The 17,474-nt window shown below is 40.8% G+C and overlaps 1 protein-coding gene across 3 annotated transcripts in view; it reads right to left on the reverse strand.

The window, feature by feature from the left end:
* Ndst3 (N-deacetylase and N-sulfotransferase 3) overlaps nt 1-17,474 on the reverse strand; it is a 124,693-nt gene that overhangs the window by 105,545 nt on the left and 1,674 nt on the right. For all 3 annotated transcript variants that reach the window (XM_013350066.2, XM_026784114.1, XM_026784115.1), the window contains exon 2: nt 4,941-6,087. In XM_013350066.2, the coding sequence (XP_013205520.1) occupies nt 4,941-5,921 (981 nt within the window). In that variant the 5' untranslated portion in view covers nt 5,922-6,087. The remainder of the gene's footprint in view (nt 1-4,940; nt 6,088-17,474) is intronic.

The raw sequence follows: 17,474 nt of genomic DNA on the forward strand, positions 1-17,474 counted from the left end.
GCTAGAGACAGGAACAGAGATGCTGAGCTGGAGACATGAACAGGGATGCTGAGCTAGAGACAGGAACAGGGATGCTGAGCTAGAGACAGGAACAGGGATGCTGAGAGCCACAGATAGCATTGGCTTTGCCAGAGGCTGTGGGTATATCTGTCAGGTGACAGCTAGTATCCAAAGGTCGACCTACCGATAAATAACTCTCTGATGGGAAGACCCACTTGGCTTCCAGAAACCATGGGGGTCACTGACTGTGAATGACTGGTTCTTTCTGTCTGCAGTTTTTCTCACGTGTCAGATATGGGAATATTTTCTACTGCCCTGTGTTTATCTCATGAAAGTATTCCATCTACTGGGCACACACACAGCTGTGGATGGTCAGGAAGATGATTTCTATTAAGCAGTGTAATTCTGATGAACAGAATATTTTTCATTATACAGACTGACATAGGAAAGTAATGGTAGTCTCAGTCACAAAGACAGCTAATTTTAGACTTTAGAATAAATTCGAAGCAAACTGGTTGCCCCGGAGACAAATATACAAGGACAATTTCTCAGGTATCTGTTGCTGTTTCAAGGTCAGACATAAAGCAACATTAGTAGATCTAACTTCCTCAGCAATAGACTTTCTGCACGTACTCCAAACCTCAATGTTCAGTCAATGGGAGTGTGGGGGTCATGGGAGAAGGTAGAAGGTGAGTGGGGAGGGAGGAAGAGGAGCAGAGAAAAATATATAACTCAATAAAAACAATATGAATAAATAAATAAATGTTATACAAAATTTCCTAAAGGTGCTTTCAGAATTTCAGAAACACATGTCTTCTAGGATATGAATTTTAACTACCCTCTAGATAGTAATTCTGGCCTTGGAGTAGTTTACTGTAAAACCAGTTAATTTACTTGGACTATCAAGAATATATTGTCTTCCTATGTGAAATCTAATAGTTTTTCCTTAGATGACTAGAAAAAGTATGACTGGAGCAGGTCTTATTCTGGTGAGTTTTTTTTTTAAGAATACAGTTTAATTCAAGACTAGAAAAGGACTTGTCATTGTTGCTTTTATTGCTAGTTGGATAAGTCAGTGTTCATTGTCTTAACCAGTTGGTTTAATTTCTAGCTGCAATACTTTTTCTTTTTTTGGAAAGCCGATTCCACTCAGTATATTTAGTATATAGGAGCAAAACAGCAGATAACTGCATGGAAAGGATAAAGATGCAAATGTCAGGGATGAGAAAAACAGCAGCAGTGGACGGATGGAGAGTCCCCGGACTCCAAAAAGGATTTTCACAGAAGGAAGAGGGCACTCTTCCTGCCTTAAGAGTGTGATGTGGATGAGGGTCTCACAGAGGGAAGAACCAAGAAAAGACAAGGCATTCATATAAAGGAAAATGATGGCCCTGGTTGCAGGGGCAGGGGAGAGAGAGAGAGAGAGAGAGAGAGAGAGAGAGAGAGAGAGAGAGAGAGAGAGAGAGAGAGAAAGAGAGAAGAAACACCATGAGAGTGATGATCAAGGTTCAGAAAGCTGCTGGCTCCAACAGGTAGCTCTGCTGGGTAGGCTGTCACACAAACTAGTTACTTGGGAAGAGCAAGGAGTTGCCTCTACCATTTCAGTCTGTGGCCAAGTCTGTGGGGATGTTTTCAAGATTGAGGATTAGGGTGGGAGGGCTCAGTTCTTTGTGGATGGTGCCATCTCTGCATGGGTGGTCATGGGTGGTGTAAGGAAGCAGGCAGAGAAAGGCAGTAAGCAGGATTCCCCCATGGTCTCTGCTTTCAGGTAGCTTGAAAGCCAACTGCACCCTTCCTTCTCCAAGCTGCCTTTGGTCAGTGTTTCATCACAGCCAAAGAAAGCAAACCAGGACAGTTGTGTTTTAAACCGATCTGTTAATTAGCCTCACAATAGATAGATACACGTCAAGACTCATGACACTGGCGGTTGCCAACATGCTGATAAACAGCACTGTTAGAGTGGCAATCTCTGCATTGCCAAACTTCTAAAACTAAGTTCAGAGCAGGCTCCTTGTTACCCATGGTGGTCTCCAGAGACTTAATATGCCCACTAATTGGTGTGTCCCCCAATTAATTGCTACTATTTCTAGATTTACATAGCTAGATTAATTATTAGGTCATAATATGTCATTAATGCTTCTTTTCTACCTTAAATAGCCCAATGGGCATGCATCTTACATGGTCCCATGAGTATGTATCTTATATAGCAAAAGAAATTTGTGTAGATGTGAGTGATTAAGTTAGGAAGTGGGCATGGGGGATTATTACAGGTATATAATATTCACTTATTTACATATGTGTGTGTGTGTGTGTGTGTGTGTGTGTGTGTGTGTCGTAAGGACAACCTCCCAATAGCCTAGTCCAGGCAGAGTATGGAGGGGCATCCAAGTTCTGCCCTTCTCTGAGGAGCTCTTGGTATCATGGATCCTGAGGGAGGAAGAATCACTTGTCTCTGAGAGTATGGCCACTGTTAGGTTGCCCATGTTCCAGGGGATGACCCCAGACATGTACACATATGGACAGCTCAAATCGGACTCTGGGTTTAAAACTAAAACATTTTTAAAAGGAGGGCATGCAGTTAGAAGGATCATGTGATAGGGAAGTCTTGAGGGAGAGAGAAAGGGGAGTGAGAGGTGGCTATGATCAAAATGCACTGTTTACATGTATAAAATTTTTTCAAAGAATAAAATAGAAATCTTAAAAAGTGTAAGCAGCCACTAAATACTCTTTATACATTATTGATCATTGTGTGGCAGGATTTTTCTCTCTTTAAATCATTTAAGATGCATTCTTGTGGAATGTCCTTGCATAGCCAATGGCTCTTTAATATTAATCACAGTACGAATACTTCCTTAAAATGCAGCAACCAATTTAACAAAATAAACCCAGAACATATGAATTACAAATACAAGATTATTTTTCTATGTTAAATAATCTCTTATTTTCCCATGCTATATTAAATTTTCTTTACTATAACATGTGCACAACAGCCGTGTCATGTCTAGAGTACAGCATTGCACAGCTCCCCTCCCCATCTTTTAGCTCTTACGTGGAAACTCTGTCTGGAGAGGTGAACAGGGGTTGATAGATGTCCCCTCTATGACTGAGCACTCAAGGTGACTGACTCTCAGAGCTTACAACATTAATGTACAGTAACAGATCTCTGAATTAATCACTATCCACTGCAAAAAGAAAGTTTCTTTGACCAAGGCTGGGCGCTAGCTAAAATCTATGGATTTCTTAATTTTTTTTTCAAGACAGTGTTTCTCTGTAGCTATGGAGCCTATTCTGGAACTTGCTCTTGTAGACCAGGCTGGCCTCGAACTCACAGAGATCCGCCTGCCTCTGCCTCCTGAGTGCTGGAATTAAAGGCATGTGCCACTACCTGGCTTGGATTTCTTAAATTTTATTCCCTTAAAATAACTGCATATTTACTAGAGCACTATGGAGATCTGAACATGACAATAAAATGGAAAGTGATTTGTTTTCATACGTATTATGGTCTCATATCATACTTAGAAGTAAGTATTCCACCAAAGTAGGATGGCAAAGAAGAGGTTTCATGGATTTGTATTTACAAGTTGCCTAACCTTGTATCAATTATAAAATAACCGGGAAGGAGGGGAATTTGGCAAGTTTTTCTACCACAAATGTTAGGTGGCTAGCAGGGGATACCTGTCTCCCCATTAGGGGAAGGATTTTTACTCATAAAAGTGCATGTTACACAGACATTTCAACACAGAACAGTCACTAAAGGAGTAGGGTAAATGTGTAAATGTGCAAAGTCATTCTGTAACATGAAGGGGGTCTTTAAAGAGTTTCTAAAAGATGCATCTTAAGAAAGGAAGCATGATTTTTTACTGGGTGTTTGAAACAGTTATATTAGCTTAATTCTTCTCTAGCATATCTGCTGAATGTGCACATATGTTGAAGTTCTAGAACGACCTTAAGGACCTGGATCTCTCCTGCCACCAGGAAGGTACAGGGGGTCACACTCAAGTTGTTTGCATTTTCCTACTGAGCTACTGCCTCAAAATAATATTGCTGATATCTGCTTCAGTCACAGATATTCTATTAGAAGGCTAACGTTATAAAGAATAAAAATTATTTACTTAAAGCCTCTCCCTTCTGTGAGGAATCAACACTAGAAAGAAACAGAGATGGAGTCCCATTATTAAACAGAAAAGTAACACAAATGTAGATAATTTCAACTTTGTCTTTCTTATTGTTACCTAACTAGTTTTTTATATAACACAATTGATTCTACTATAATTAAATAATTGTGTGTGTGTGTGTGTGTGTGTGTGTGTGTAATGGAAGCAGTTTCATACAGTGAGGAGTGCATGCAGTTGACACGCAGCACAGTGGCATCAGGTGAATGCCAGAAGCAGTCCTGAGAGAAGAAGCTAAGCCCTTAGGATTCTATGTGAACAAACCCGCTGCTGCAGTCAGGTCAGTTTTCCATGGTTTGTAAATGAAGCTCATACTGATAGATATTTCACAAATTTCTGAATTTACTCCTTATTGAGACTTGTAGTTCCCCCAAACTCTCACATACCTGGTCTCAGCAAAACAAATTCCATTTTCTTTGTATTTTAACAGATGTCTTTGTTCTCTAAGTGGAGAGCTTCAAGAAAGCAACTAAGCAAAAAAAAAAAAAATGATTTCTCTTTTGCAGTCATAAGCACGCACAGAAAATCATTTCTGGATCTCACCACACTCAATACTTTAGTATGATCTTCATTTTTCCTGATTCAGATTTAAGTATAGTAGGAAGTTAGGTAATCTAAGATGAGAGTAACCAGTTACACTAGTTCCTCCCAAATTCTCTTGATAAAACAGAAGACCCAGCTCCTAGAAATCTCAGTCCTGTGAAGACGGGAGTGCTGTTATCTCAGAGATGATGCCAACTGAGAAACTCTAAGATACCAGGGCCTTACCTTTACGTCATTGGTGTTCATCCTCGTTCCCTCCTTCCCCACAAATATGTCATCAATGTCCACCAGGATGTACCTGTCCAAGGACACAGTCAGCCTCTTCCCTGACAAGAAGGAGATGGCATCTATGAAGATGAGCTTGTGCAGCCAAAAGTTCAAGTTGTTGCCAAAAAGAACGCGCTGGATCCCATCGTGGAGCCCCAGGTCATGTATGATCGTGGCATATAAAGCACCTTTAGAGATGGGACGAGAAAGGTTTTCTGGAGTCTTAACTTTGGCAAATATTACCGGCTGGTAAGTGGAGTGGTTGATCTGAAAAACTGTCCAGTCAGTTCCGGGTAAAGAACCCCTGTCAAGCTTGGATGATTTGGTCACACGAAGCAAGGGGGAGTGAGGATTAATACAGCAATCTTTCACTGCCAGGTTTCCACTTATGGAAAAGGGGAAGCCTCTGAACTGAAAGCTCTGTAGGTTTTTTTCACTGGTTTTGTGGAACCCAATGATACCCACACCATACTCGACACAGTATTTATCTAAGAGGCTTCTATTCCAAGAGTCCATGTTTATATACTTTAGAATGTTCTCGTATATAATGAGAATGTATTTGCCTTTCACATTGTCTGTAAGGGCAGGAAGGTCCCCTTTTCCAGGAGCAATTTCAGTGTGATAGTGGAATCGAATGGATTCAAGCATCATAATGATGTCTTGGCCAAGGGATGAGTACTGACTCTCCACAAACACCAGGACTGTGGGGTCGGTCCTTGAAGCATCAGAAAGCATTGTCCGCTTCACTTCCATCAGCCTGGATGGTACGTGCTGGAGGTCACCGCAGTCCCCTTCTGAAGCCCTCCCAGAGAGTTCGCTTTCCTGTTTGTAGCCGCTGTACAGGTAGTAAGCAGAAACGATAATGCTGACCATACAAAAAGTGGCAAGCAGAATCAGTGTTCTTTGAAAGTGTCTGTGAAGTTTCATGATAAAACTCATGTTGGGTGGACTTCTTTGCCTATTCCAACAGAAGCACCATCAGAGGGGAACATCGGAGGAAGGAGGAAGGACGGGGTTTCGGCCACGCTCCTAGTCTCAGCCAATGGTTTATGTCACCATTGCAGCGCATCTGAATTGCACCATCAGGAATCACGGGAAACAAGGTCTGAAAAACAGAGCAAAATAAGACAGAGTACAAAACATCCTGTTTTCAGTTTCAGAATGAAGTGAGTTTTTACCATGTTGGCTACCTTACACGGTGGTTTACAAGCACATTGGTTGGTATGTTACAGTAGAAAATCTTGCTTTCTTTTTACAGTTGTGGATGAGGACTGATAACGGATAGAATAAGGAATTTCACTCAATACTGGGTCACTATTCCTAACAGAGGACAAGTGACTGGCTGACAGTGACCTAGATTCACTAAGCTTTGCATCTGTCAGTAACCAACATGTAAGGGCACATAGAGGCATTAACTGCCATGCCTGGCTTCTATGTGAATCTTTTTCAACAAATGCCTCATTCGCCCATGGCCAACTTTACTCTCAGTGTGGGCTCACAAACAGCTACTTCCTGTCCTATGCTTTTTTTTTTATCTTCCAAATTCTTTAATAACCATCATAAGAAGTGATACCAGTGTGGTGACAGCAGTATTTCATACAATTATATTACATACAAGAGTTTTGATCTGCAACTTTGTGTTGTACATACAATCATATGACACACAATTACATGTGTATATATATGCATATCACTACACTCAGAAAACTTAAAAAGCAAAAACAATTCAGTGTCTCATCTTACTCCTTCAACTGTTTCACTGTAAATTAATCTTTATATTTCTAGCAACATGTAAAGAAATAGGCTTATACATACATCACACATATACATACATGCCATTTTTATGACATGACCTGACCACCACCCATAGATGAGAATCAGCTCTCTACTAGTAGTCATTCTTCCTGTAAGTTATATTTCCCTTTTCAGTGAAATCACTAATACATCCCTACTTTTTCTGACAATAGCTTTTCTAATATTTTAAAATTCATTCTATTTTTTTGTGTGTATATGGGTGTTTTCCTTGCATGTGTGTAATATACCATGTGCATACATGGCCTATAGAGGCCAAAAGAGGTTATCAAATCCCCAGTGGCTAGAGATACAGAGTTGTGAACCACTACATAGGTGCTGGCATATAAATCCAGGTCTTCTGGAAGAGCAGACAGTACTCCTAACCACTGAGCAAACTCTCCTATCCTAGGAGTAGCATTTTTTTAAAGGTTTACTCTCATGGCTATTTTTGGGGATTTTTTTTTCTTGCTCAGATCCACTTATCACTCAGTCTCTTCCATTTGCTCCAGGTTCTAGAAGGCTGGCTTCATTAGCTTATGTTTTTGTTGCAAACTTGTGCAACCACTTTGGGAAATAAAGAACCCAACCGTGCCTATGCTTTTTCTTCTAGTTGTAAAAACCTCAGGATGGACTGAACTGATAGCATTCCATTCTTTCATGGCATGGTGCTGTAGGAACAGGCAGAGGCAAGGATGTCACCCTCTGAGTCTGTCATGAATGAGGCATCCCATGACAGGTAAATATGGAAAACTAACCTCGCCCACACAATTCTCTTGTAAAATTTTCTGACCTTCCAAGGAGCAAAGACCCAGTAGAAAACACATAGTCATGAAAAAGTCCTTCCCCTTTTACTTACTATCATAATAATTAAAATTTTGTTTTAAAGCATCCTTCCTGTTGGGGTGGTAGCTCTAAGGAGGGAGAATGAAGTCCTCATTTATCTATGATTGCAGCCCCGTGCCCAACATGGAATAAACTCAGTGACTGTTGGTGGAATTTATTGAATTCAATGGCTCATTATGCCTGTTGGTTTATTAGACACTACCTCATGCTACTGTCATAACGTATCTTTTAAGGTTACCCATAATTATTAATGATTACAGTTGCTAAAATTTGCTGGATTTTAAGCCTGATATCTGCTATAGTGAATGTGAAGTAAATGCAATCATAACACCTTGGCATGTGATAAACCCAACAAAATAATCCATGGTATATATAAATACACACACACACACACACACACACACACACACACACACCCCACAGCCACCACCATCACCACCACCATCAAAATCCCACCCACCCAGAAATTGCTCTGCAATCAGCCATGAGGTAATTATTGAAAAACTAGTTTGAGATTAAGTGCTGCAGTCAATGCTGAAGACAGCACAGAACTGGAATTAGGGACAATTCTTGCACCTATAAAGATGGCTTCACTGACAGCAATGAGACCTGTGATACAACAGCAAACACCATGTCACCCACGGTAAGCTATGATTTATGACAGAAAACAGCCAACACTATCATACATGGTAAATTGTATTTAAAAGACATTTTTGTACATTCTAGGAGAGGGAGACAGAGAGAGAGAGAGAGAGAGAGAGAGAGAGAGAGAGAGAGAGAGAGAGAGAGAGAGATCAATAAGATGTGGGAAAGTCACAGTTCTCCAACAACAGTTCTCCAAGCCACAGCACCTAAGGGCCACCTAACACAGTGGTGATGGCATGGATGTGAGGCTGGGAGGGAATGTCAGGAAAAATCCCGGGCCAGAAAGAAGAACCCGAATGATTACAATGTGTTTGTCCAAGGATGAGAATAAACTAATTCTATGACACTATGTACTGCGATAAGATATGTAATGGGAATAATACTTGGTTAAAAAGCACAGCAGATGAATGCATGTCTTTCAACTCAGAAACAGCACTAGACTATCAGAAAAGAAAGCCAACAGAAACAGTGTGCGTGAGCAGAGGGTAGGAAATCGGGAGAGGAAAACTGTGTATGCTACACAGTACAGAGAGAAGACGCTAGAGATAAGGGCAGCTGCTCTGACGCCATGGGAAGTGATACGAGTCTACACTATTGGGGAGAAGGCAAACGAAGTAACTCTTGGAAGAAAAGCAGACATTATGGCTGGAGTAGAGATGCATTTGAGGATTAAAAGCTAATGGTGTCTGGTCTGTATGGGAAGCACAAAGCTTCGGGAGGTAATGAACCTGAGCAGGTGCCCTTCACTGCAGTAGCTACTGTGTGACAGCATGTACAAGACCCGTGTGCTCATTAAAGGAGTTGGCTGAAGACAGAGACATTCAAGCAAATCTTTGAAAGCTCAAGCTACACAACCACAGTTCCTCAGGAAAGCCCCAGCTCTAGCCTTTTAGGTCAGATCATCCCCATATGAACCTTCATTGTGAGTTGTGCTAATATATTGTTAGCGTAACTATTGTTAGCGTAATGTGTCTGCTCCTTGTTAGGCTGACATTCCCATGGGCAAAGGGTACCTTGTTATCTTTCAGAGAAAACGTTTTAAAAACCAAGATCAACAGGAAAATACTTTACACAGTGATGCTGTATTTTTTAACTGCTCTCACAAATACATAAAACATTACAGGCATTTTGTCGTCAGGGCTTCTGTGCTAACTAAAGGGGCAAGTCCGTTGACCAGCATGCTAAGGTCTCCACCCACACTGCTGAATTTATGGCTCTGGGGCATTATGCTCCTTAGTCATCTTAGGATGGGCAAAGGAGGCTGAACAACATTCTAATAACTTTGGAAAATGAGCTATGTGGGCAGCAGTGTCAATAAACACAGGGACAGGAAGGTTGGCCAAGCATCTCACTACCACTTCCAGAGGATCTCTTGTAAGTCACACTGAAGGAAGTGCCACCCAGGAAGGTTGAACCATAGCCTCAAAGGTATTAAGAGCAGTTGGCCTTTTTGCAGACCCTGTCCCGACTTTAGAGACTGAGCAACAGGCCCAAGATGCCACAGCTAGTGATGAGCTAACAGCCTGCACCAAAGATACTGCAGCAACATCACCCTCCTTCCCTTGCTAGGGACATACAGGAAATGGACACTGGGGGGGGGGTCACTTTTTAATTTTTGTAATGTCCTCATGTGAAAGCAGTGGTACTGTGGTTTCTACATCCTACAATTTGTGTTTAATGTTTCATATGAATTTTTAATATTAACTTACAACATAACAAGTTGTCACATACCATTTTCATACATATTTCATCTTGCTCAATTCCCCTGTCCCAGTCTCCCATCATTGACCCACTTCCTCTGTCTTGCTGTTCCTTTTGCTCCCAGCATTTCTCCTTATGTCTGTTCCATTGTCTTCCCTCACAACCGCTTCTCTCCAGTGCCGCGGTCCAGCTCTGTTTTTTGACCATTACCCACCTTACCCACACCTACCCACAACACGTGCTAGCAGTTCGAGGTGAGAATCTACATGTGGGCGAGAGCGCAAACCATTTGTCCTTTGAGCCTTGGTTATATGATATATACTGTTTTCCAGTTCTAGCCAGTTTCTTGAAATGTTCATGTTTCCTTAACAGCTGACCGGAATCCCATTGTGTATATGTACACACGTCTAGACTGAACTGTGAATAGAGAAGTAACGAGCTCAGCTGTACTTCTCCTGGACACTTTATACCCAATGGTTTTGAATGATAATGGTATTAAACAAGACTTATTAAATTTTTTGTCATAACCCATTTTCATTCAAGAAACTTTTATATAACTCTATGCATATGGGTATATAAACTATAATTTTATATGACTATGAATATGGCTATATAAAATATAATTCTTTTCTTTATTGATGACAAGTCATAAAGTAATTAAAAAACGTCTGGAGTATATGTAAATATATACATACATATAATTTTACCACTTATTAAACATTAAAGCAAATTTGCATACTAACAAGATAGATGTGCTTATTTATTTTTATACAAAGAATTAAGCATTGCTGAACATTTGATGCTTCAGAATGTACAGCATATTCAGCTTTTCAGAGTGGATTAATACTTTGATTTCATGATCATCAATGCCAGGAGCACTGCTTTGCATAAATACCTAGCAACAAAATGGCAAAGGCATGTTTAGAGTCATTTCAGAAATTGTTGAAAATTATGTTCTATTCTTCACCCAACATTAATTTAGCAACTTTTTTTGCATGAAGCTCAAGTCAGCGACTCAAGCAACAATTTAAAAAAAAAACCCAACATTCTAAAATAATAAAATCCAAAGAAATACTAACTTGATAGTTACATGCTGAGGAATAACGGCAGGAAACTATTTAGTCTGTTTTCTGTAAGTAAACATTGCATTTAAGAGTGGAAAACTTTGTATGTATTCTCTCAAACTCGAGCTGAAGCATCCCCAGCAGGCTTCATCACTGTGCACACAGGCGGCACTGCCTACTGCTTGTTCTGAACCAAAGCTGGTCTGAAACAGTGTGACACTTCCTCAGCTAGCACCACCAGATACACCTTAGCTTCATCACATGTGTGACTGTGAGCTAACCTGTGCTCACTCAACATTCAATTTGACTGTGAGCTAACCTATGCTCACTGAACATTCAGAAACCTCCTACCATTACTGAAATTTTCACAACCCCACATTCTGCTACCTCAATCCCATAGAGCATCACGACCTACAACTAAAGAAAACCATTAAACTCTCTCAGAATAGCATCTGATATGTAGAGAATTAATGAACAAGACAAACTGTTTTAATTACTAGGAAGATGGTTACAGAAATGAACCGTGAGAGAAATATCTGGCAATGGAAGTTCACTGAGCACCCATAAAGGGCGGCTACACTCATTTCACCTTGACTGGAGTTGTAGCATGCACAGTTGGGGAGTCACACGGAGCTTCCAAGGAAAGGAGGCTCAACCAGAGGTTTTCAAATACCACATCCACGGGCTTCTTTCTACCCCCTTTCCTTAGACAAGCACACATTCCCTGTTTTTTTTTATTACTATTCACTCTTCAATAAATTCCAAATGCTTATTTGAATCCCAGACATCCACAGTCTCAGGCCTAATTCTTCAAAGCAGCCAGAAGCTTGATAAAATATCAGTGCCAAGCCGTATCAGCGGTGTAGCCAATGGAATCATTTGAAAGCAAACTCGACATATTTCAAAATCGAATTTGTAATCTTCTGCCTATGTTGTGTGATCATTTTTTCCCTGGGGAGATAGGAACAATTGTTTACTCACCCCAGATAGGAAACTGATGACCAAGTACAGACACCACCTGTCTTTGCTAGGGTTTCCATTGCTACATTGGAACACCACGACCAGAGCAAGTTGGGGAGGAAAGGGTTTATTTGGCTTACACTTCTACATTGCTGTTCATCACTGAAGGAAGTCAGGAAAGGAACTCAAACAGGGCATGATCTGATGCTAAGGCCATACAAGGAGCTGCTTACTAGCTTGTGTCTCATGGTTTGTTCAGCCTGCTTTCTTACAGAACCCAGGAGCACTAGCCAACCATAGAATGGTCCCTTCTCCACTGATCACTAATTGAGAAAATGCCGTACAGCTGGATCTCATGGAGGTACTTCAACTGAGGTTCCTTCCTTTCTGTTGACTGTAGCTTGAGTCAAGCTGACATACAAAACTAACCAGTGCACCAACAAAGTCCAACTTGGTGAACCAACAGGTTCTATTGGGGGTTACTTATAGGAATAGCGGTGAGGGGTTACTTACAGGAGCAGAAATGACAGAAAGACAGTTGCATAACCTAAGCCCAACCTAACATGGCAGATCAGCGAGGCTGGCAACCTGGAGCACACTGTACAACCTGCAGGTAGCTCAGCAGGTTGGAGCATGTCCACTCCAGGTGGCTCAGTTTTATCTAAGCCTCTTCTACGCAACATAGCTCATCTTTGCTTCTTCAAGGCAGAGTTCCTGGTCTCTGCCTCTTCCAAGAGGCTGGGTTTGTTTGAGAGACTTCTTTGAAGCTTATCTTCTCTGAGAGTGACTCTTGGTAATCTCGGCAGCTTAAATACTCGAAAGAGAGAGGGTCCTAGTGAATCTGGTCGATTTCTGAGACTTCCTGAAGCAATTTAGTGTTGTTTGCTTCCTGTCTTAAGAAGCCTTTCTCCCTTTAGAACACATTGCTATTTCACTTCCCTGTAAACACCCCCCACTCAAGAAGTTTCCCTCTAACTCGAAAGTTGCTCCACCACAGCCTGAAACCCTCTTCGTCTCACACAGCACCCAACGGTCATCTTCTATTTCAGTCCAGCATATATAAATGAAACCACACCTTTCCAATTCCATTTCCCAAAACTCACTCCATTCGGGTGCACCCCCTCCCATCCAGAAGACACAAAGCCAGCATGCACCTCTCATGGAGAAGACATGAAGTCAGCACGCAAAGAATCCAGCACAGATGTTACCAATCCTTACTACCTTTCTTCAATGTAACTTCAAGGTGGAACCCAAATTGTTTTTTTTAGAGCTAGAATTTCATCAGCATCTGCCAAAAACTTGCTGATTAAGATTCAAATTCCTACACATGGTCACAAGGCCCGGTGTGACTAGCTCCCTGTATTGCTTGATTAGATGGTGTGGCCCACTGCAGTAAAGTGGATTTTCTCTTGTTCTCCCAATTAGACCATGATCTTGTCTTAGGGTCTTTTCACATGGCATTGCTTGAGTCTGGAAGTGTTTTCTCTATTTCATCTGCTGTATCTTAACTCTAAGTCTGAACATCCCCGCTCATATTGGTCATCTATTAGTCCTGGGTCTGCAATGCCTCCTTGTTAAAACATCTTCCCATTGCCCTGTACCTTTTCTGTGGCACATGGCACAGTTTCTAGTCTTGTGATGTTCTGTGGAGTGCTCTCCATAAGACGGAGAAGCACCTGTGAGTACTTGCATGGTCCCCTTTGTTCTCGGTGACTACAAAAGCAGTTCTTAATAGAAGAACATCCCATTGAATACTTGTTCAATGGGTGAAAAGGGGCTTTTACTCAATTTTATAAATAGCAGCTCATTCACAAACGGGGGCAATACTCACGTCAAACCATCAGTCACACTGGCCTCAAACAGTCAGGTCAATAATATAAACATTGAGAGCAGCAATGACCACCTTGACCGGAGCCATAAATCAGGACCACAGAATGCACCTCTCACTTGGATTCTATTTTTCACATGCTGACATTTTGTAGAATTCAGTGTGGCGAGGGGTTCTCTGAGTGCATCTTTCTTAGAAACAAAAGGATCGCACAAAGAAAACATTAGCCATTTTCTAATGATGTTTCATTAAGAAAAAGTGAAAGTGTAATTGTTTTTGGGATCCCAAGCCATTCCGAACATGCAGGGAGGAAATGAATATATACAAACAATTTGTAAGGCCCTATAGTGGCTGCAAAAATAACAAGTGTACCAAGGTACCATCTCCTCTCTTCCACTGATAACTCCCATCATACTAAAGCAAAAATCAATAAGAGAACCGTGTGGAAATTGGCAGAATATAAAATGTAAAATAAATGGCCATCTGGAAAACGAGTATTAATAACTAAGGAGCCACATGTTCTAATGTAGTTGAAAGACACTGGAGTCTAAACAATATTCTTCCTTCTCAAATTCATTATGCATGTGTTGAAAAATGCATTTGGAGCCTTCAAATACTTTCTTACAGACTATGCAAAGAGTAATTTAGCAGTATTAAAAATTGACAAAGAACATGCTTTTCTCTGGGAAAGGATGTGTGAAATTGTGTCATGTTAATTGAACCCTGCTGTGGTAGGCACATAAGAAATTGATTTCCGCGGAGCACTATCAAGAACACACTCTGTCTCTGGAACAGGAACTTTAAAAAATAGATGGGAGGAAAGCTGCAGTTGGGGTCATTAGCTCTGGATAGTAAATTAAGAAGAAAATGACTACTGTAATGTCCCCATCCTCTTTGTATTTAGAATCCATGAAGGGAAGATGGCAGTTAGTTCATTTTCTTCAGTGCTGTGCCATCTAGCAAGGCAGAGAAGAAAAATATTCCATTACTGTTTGCTGCCTGCTCTGCCTGCCTGTACGGCTGAAGCGGAAGAACATCTGCCTATGATTTCTTAGGTTGTGCTAGAATATGTACCTAATGGCTGGGACGATTCAGCATGAAGAGTATAATCTGTTCATAACATCTCGGAGAACCAGGGAGTTACTAGCTTCTCTCCTACGAGATACGGTTTGGCTGTATCATACCTAGTTGACTGTATGATTGTGGGCTGTTTTAGGTAGATTACAGAAGCCAGGAAAGGAACGATGGTCAATCTGTAGAAAGGAAGTGGGTCCACTGTAAAAATCGAAGACTAGAGAAGGCGATAGGGAATCCCACGACTCTAGCCTAGAAAGTCATCCACAAGGAAGTCAGATTAAATTCTCCTTCTCTATGGGCACCAAGCAGATAGAGTAGCAACTAAACTTGACTGTTTCTACTTCATTAAGGAATGTACTACATTTAATTGTAGCAGGGACTGCTTCATGTCTGGTACAGAATCCATGCTCAGCAAATACCTTCTGAATGAGAGTTTATAAATACCGTATTTCCTATGCTAGGGTATATTGATACAGAATGGCTGGTGAAGAACCTGGATTGTTTACATTATATCAAGAGGCATGGCAAACACACATATCTGATGGCAGAGGTGTTGATAGAATAGAGCAGCCATTACTTCCAGGTGCATCTGAAGCTAGATTCAAAACCGAATTCCAGCTCCACTGCTGGCCAGGGGTGTAACCTTAGTTAGTTAATCTCTTAGTGCTTCGACGGGAATGGGAATCGTATAGAGCAGAAAGGAGACTCATGAAGAAAGACTGCACGTATTAAAATTTTATATGTGAAGTGTTTATATGTAACTGTTATTTTAATTGCTGATAGTTCTAGAATATAACTCTCTAACAAGTTGAGATCTGTGTTACTCTCTGATGGCCTTTCATAGGAAGAAGTTCTACAGGTCTCGACAGAAGGTCAGGGAAGGGGTTCTGACCTCATTGCAAGGGTAACAAAACCAATCCCAGAGGCAGAGAGGGCTTTCTGCAGACTTTGTCATGGCAGAGCCAGGACCGGGATCCAGTCGACTGTGACTTTTACAAGTAGTGTAATTAAACAAAAGGATTAAAGCTTGGCCTATATGTAAAATGGATGTCATAACGGAGACAATTACGGGCTTCAGTTAAAGTCTATGATACTGGGTGTTTATAAACTCTGTTTTAGCAACAGGTACTTAACAGTAATCTGTTGTAAAATGTTGTGAAATTGTGTGTTACGGGCATTAATTGTAATAGGGCTGGACATTTTCTCTAGCCATATAACTTGCATGAAACTGATCAAAATATCTAGACTAATATCAAAGTATAAGCCAGAGCTGGAGAGATAGCTCAGTGGTTAAGAGTACTTGCTGCTCTTGCAGAGAATCCAGGTTCAGTTCCCAGCACCCACATGGTGGCTTACAACCATCTGTAATTCCAATTCTAGATGATCTGATGCCCTCTCCTGACCTCCACAGGCGCAACGTATGCACATGGTACAAATACATACATGTAGGTAAAGTACTCATACACATAAAATAAAAACAAAATTTAAAAAGGTATTCACTAAGATAGTCAGGTGCTTTACTTGTAGACATTTTACTAAATGACAAGAGTTATAGCTTAATTCTTTTTTACAACTATAAGGGGACCTGAAATCATGCAAACTTTTTTGAGTATGGTTCAGATGAACGATCTTTAGAGCACAGCTGATATTATAGTGACCCAGGAGCACCCTTCATTTATACCAGCCTTCAGAGGTCCTGCATGTCTGTGGCCTGCTCCTCTGCAGTGACCACATCCCGGGCAAAGGAAGTACCATCGCTGTCTAAGTTGCTAAGCAGCTTTAAATAGCGCAGTTATCCTTAATTCTATTTCTTCGTTTTCATAGAAAGCGCAGAGAAACCATAAACATGTGTATTCAAGTAGTTTCCTTTGGAAAGAACTTCAGCAAATATACTTTTCAGTTTAGAAGTGGACCATAATCACCAAAGATTAGGTGACACCTCAGCCATGCTAAAGAAATCCATATAATTAGGTATCTTGAATCAACATAAAACAATCATGACCTCTTTATGGTTTTAAAGCTTTTAAATAAAGACAGTCTCTGCACAGTTCAACTGTAAATCCTAATAGCTTCTTTACCAAGGGACGGGTCTCAAAGGAAGGAAGGTTGCTCAGAAAATCTTCCAATTACAATAAAAGAGAAATCTCCTATGTGCTGGAACTTTTAGAAATAGGATTTTGAGAAAAATGTATTCCAGGAGAGGATTACATTAGACCTGAACCAAACCAAACTGTTACAAAATTCTCTACAAAGAGGCAGAAACCTTACTTCACCTCAGACATGTTAGTGATCTGAGAAAGACTGTAGGGTAAATTACCAAATCCCAATTCAAGTGACCAGTTTGCAATCAGCATTTGCTTCCAGGAAGAGCTAAGCCTCTGCCTCACCATCAACAGCCCAGAGAGGACAAAGACAGCATTACAAAGTACAGGCATAGAGCTACTTAGAGAAGGCAGGAGGAAGCCTCTATTGATACAAGTCATGGGCATCCTTAGGAGTATCTTAAAAAAAAAAAAATCAGCTCTTTTATATTTATAGTTATATTTGAAATTTTCTCAGATACAAAACTGACAAGGAATT

Source organism: Microtus ochrogaster, chromosome 21 (genome assembly GCF_000317375.1).
Source record: "Microtus ochrogaster isolate Prairie Vole_2 chromosome 21, MicOch1.0, whole genome shotgun sequence".
In the NCBI taxonomy this organism is placed as follows: Eukaryota; Metazoa; Chordata; class Mammalia; order Rodentia; family Cricetidae; genus Microtus; species Microtus ochrogaster.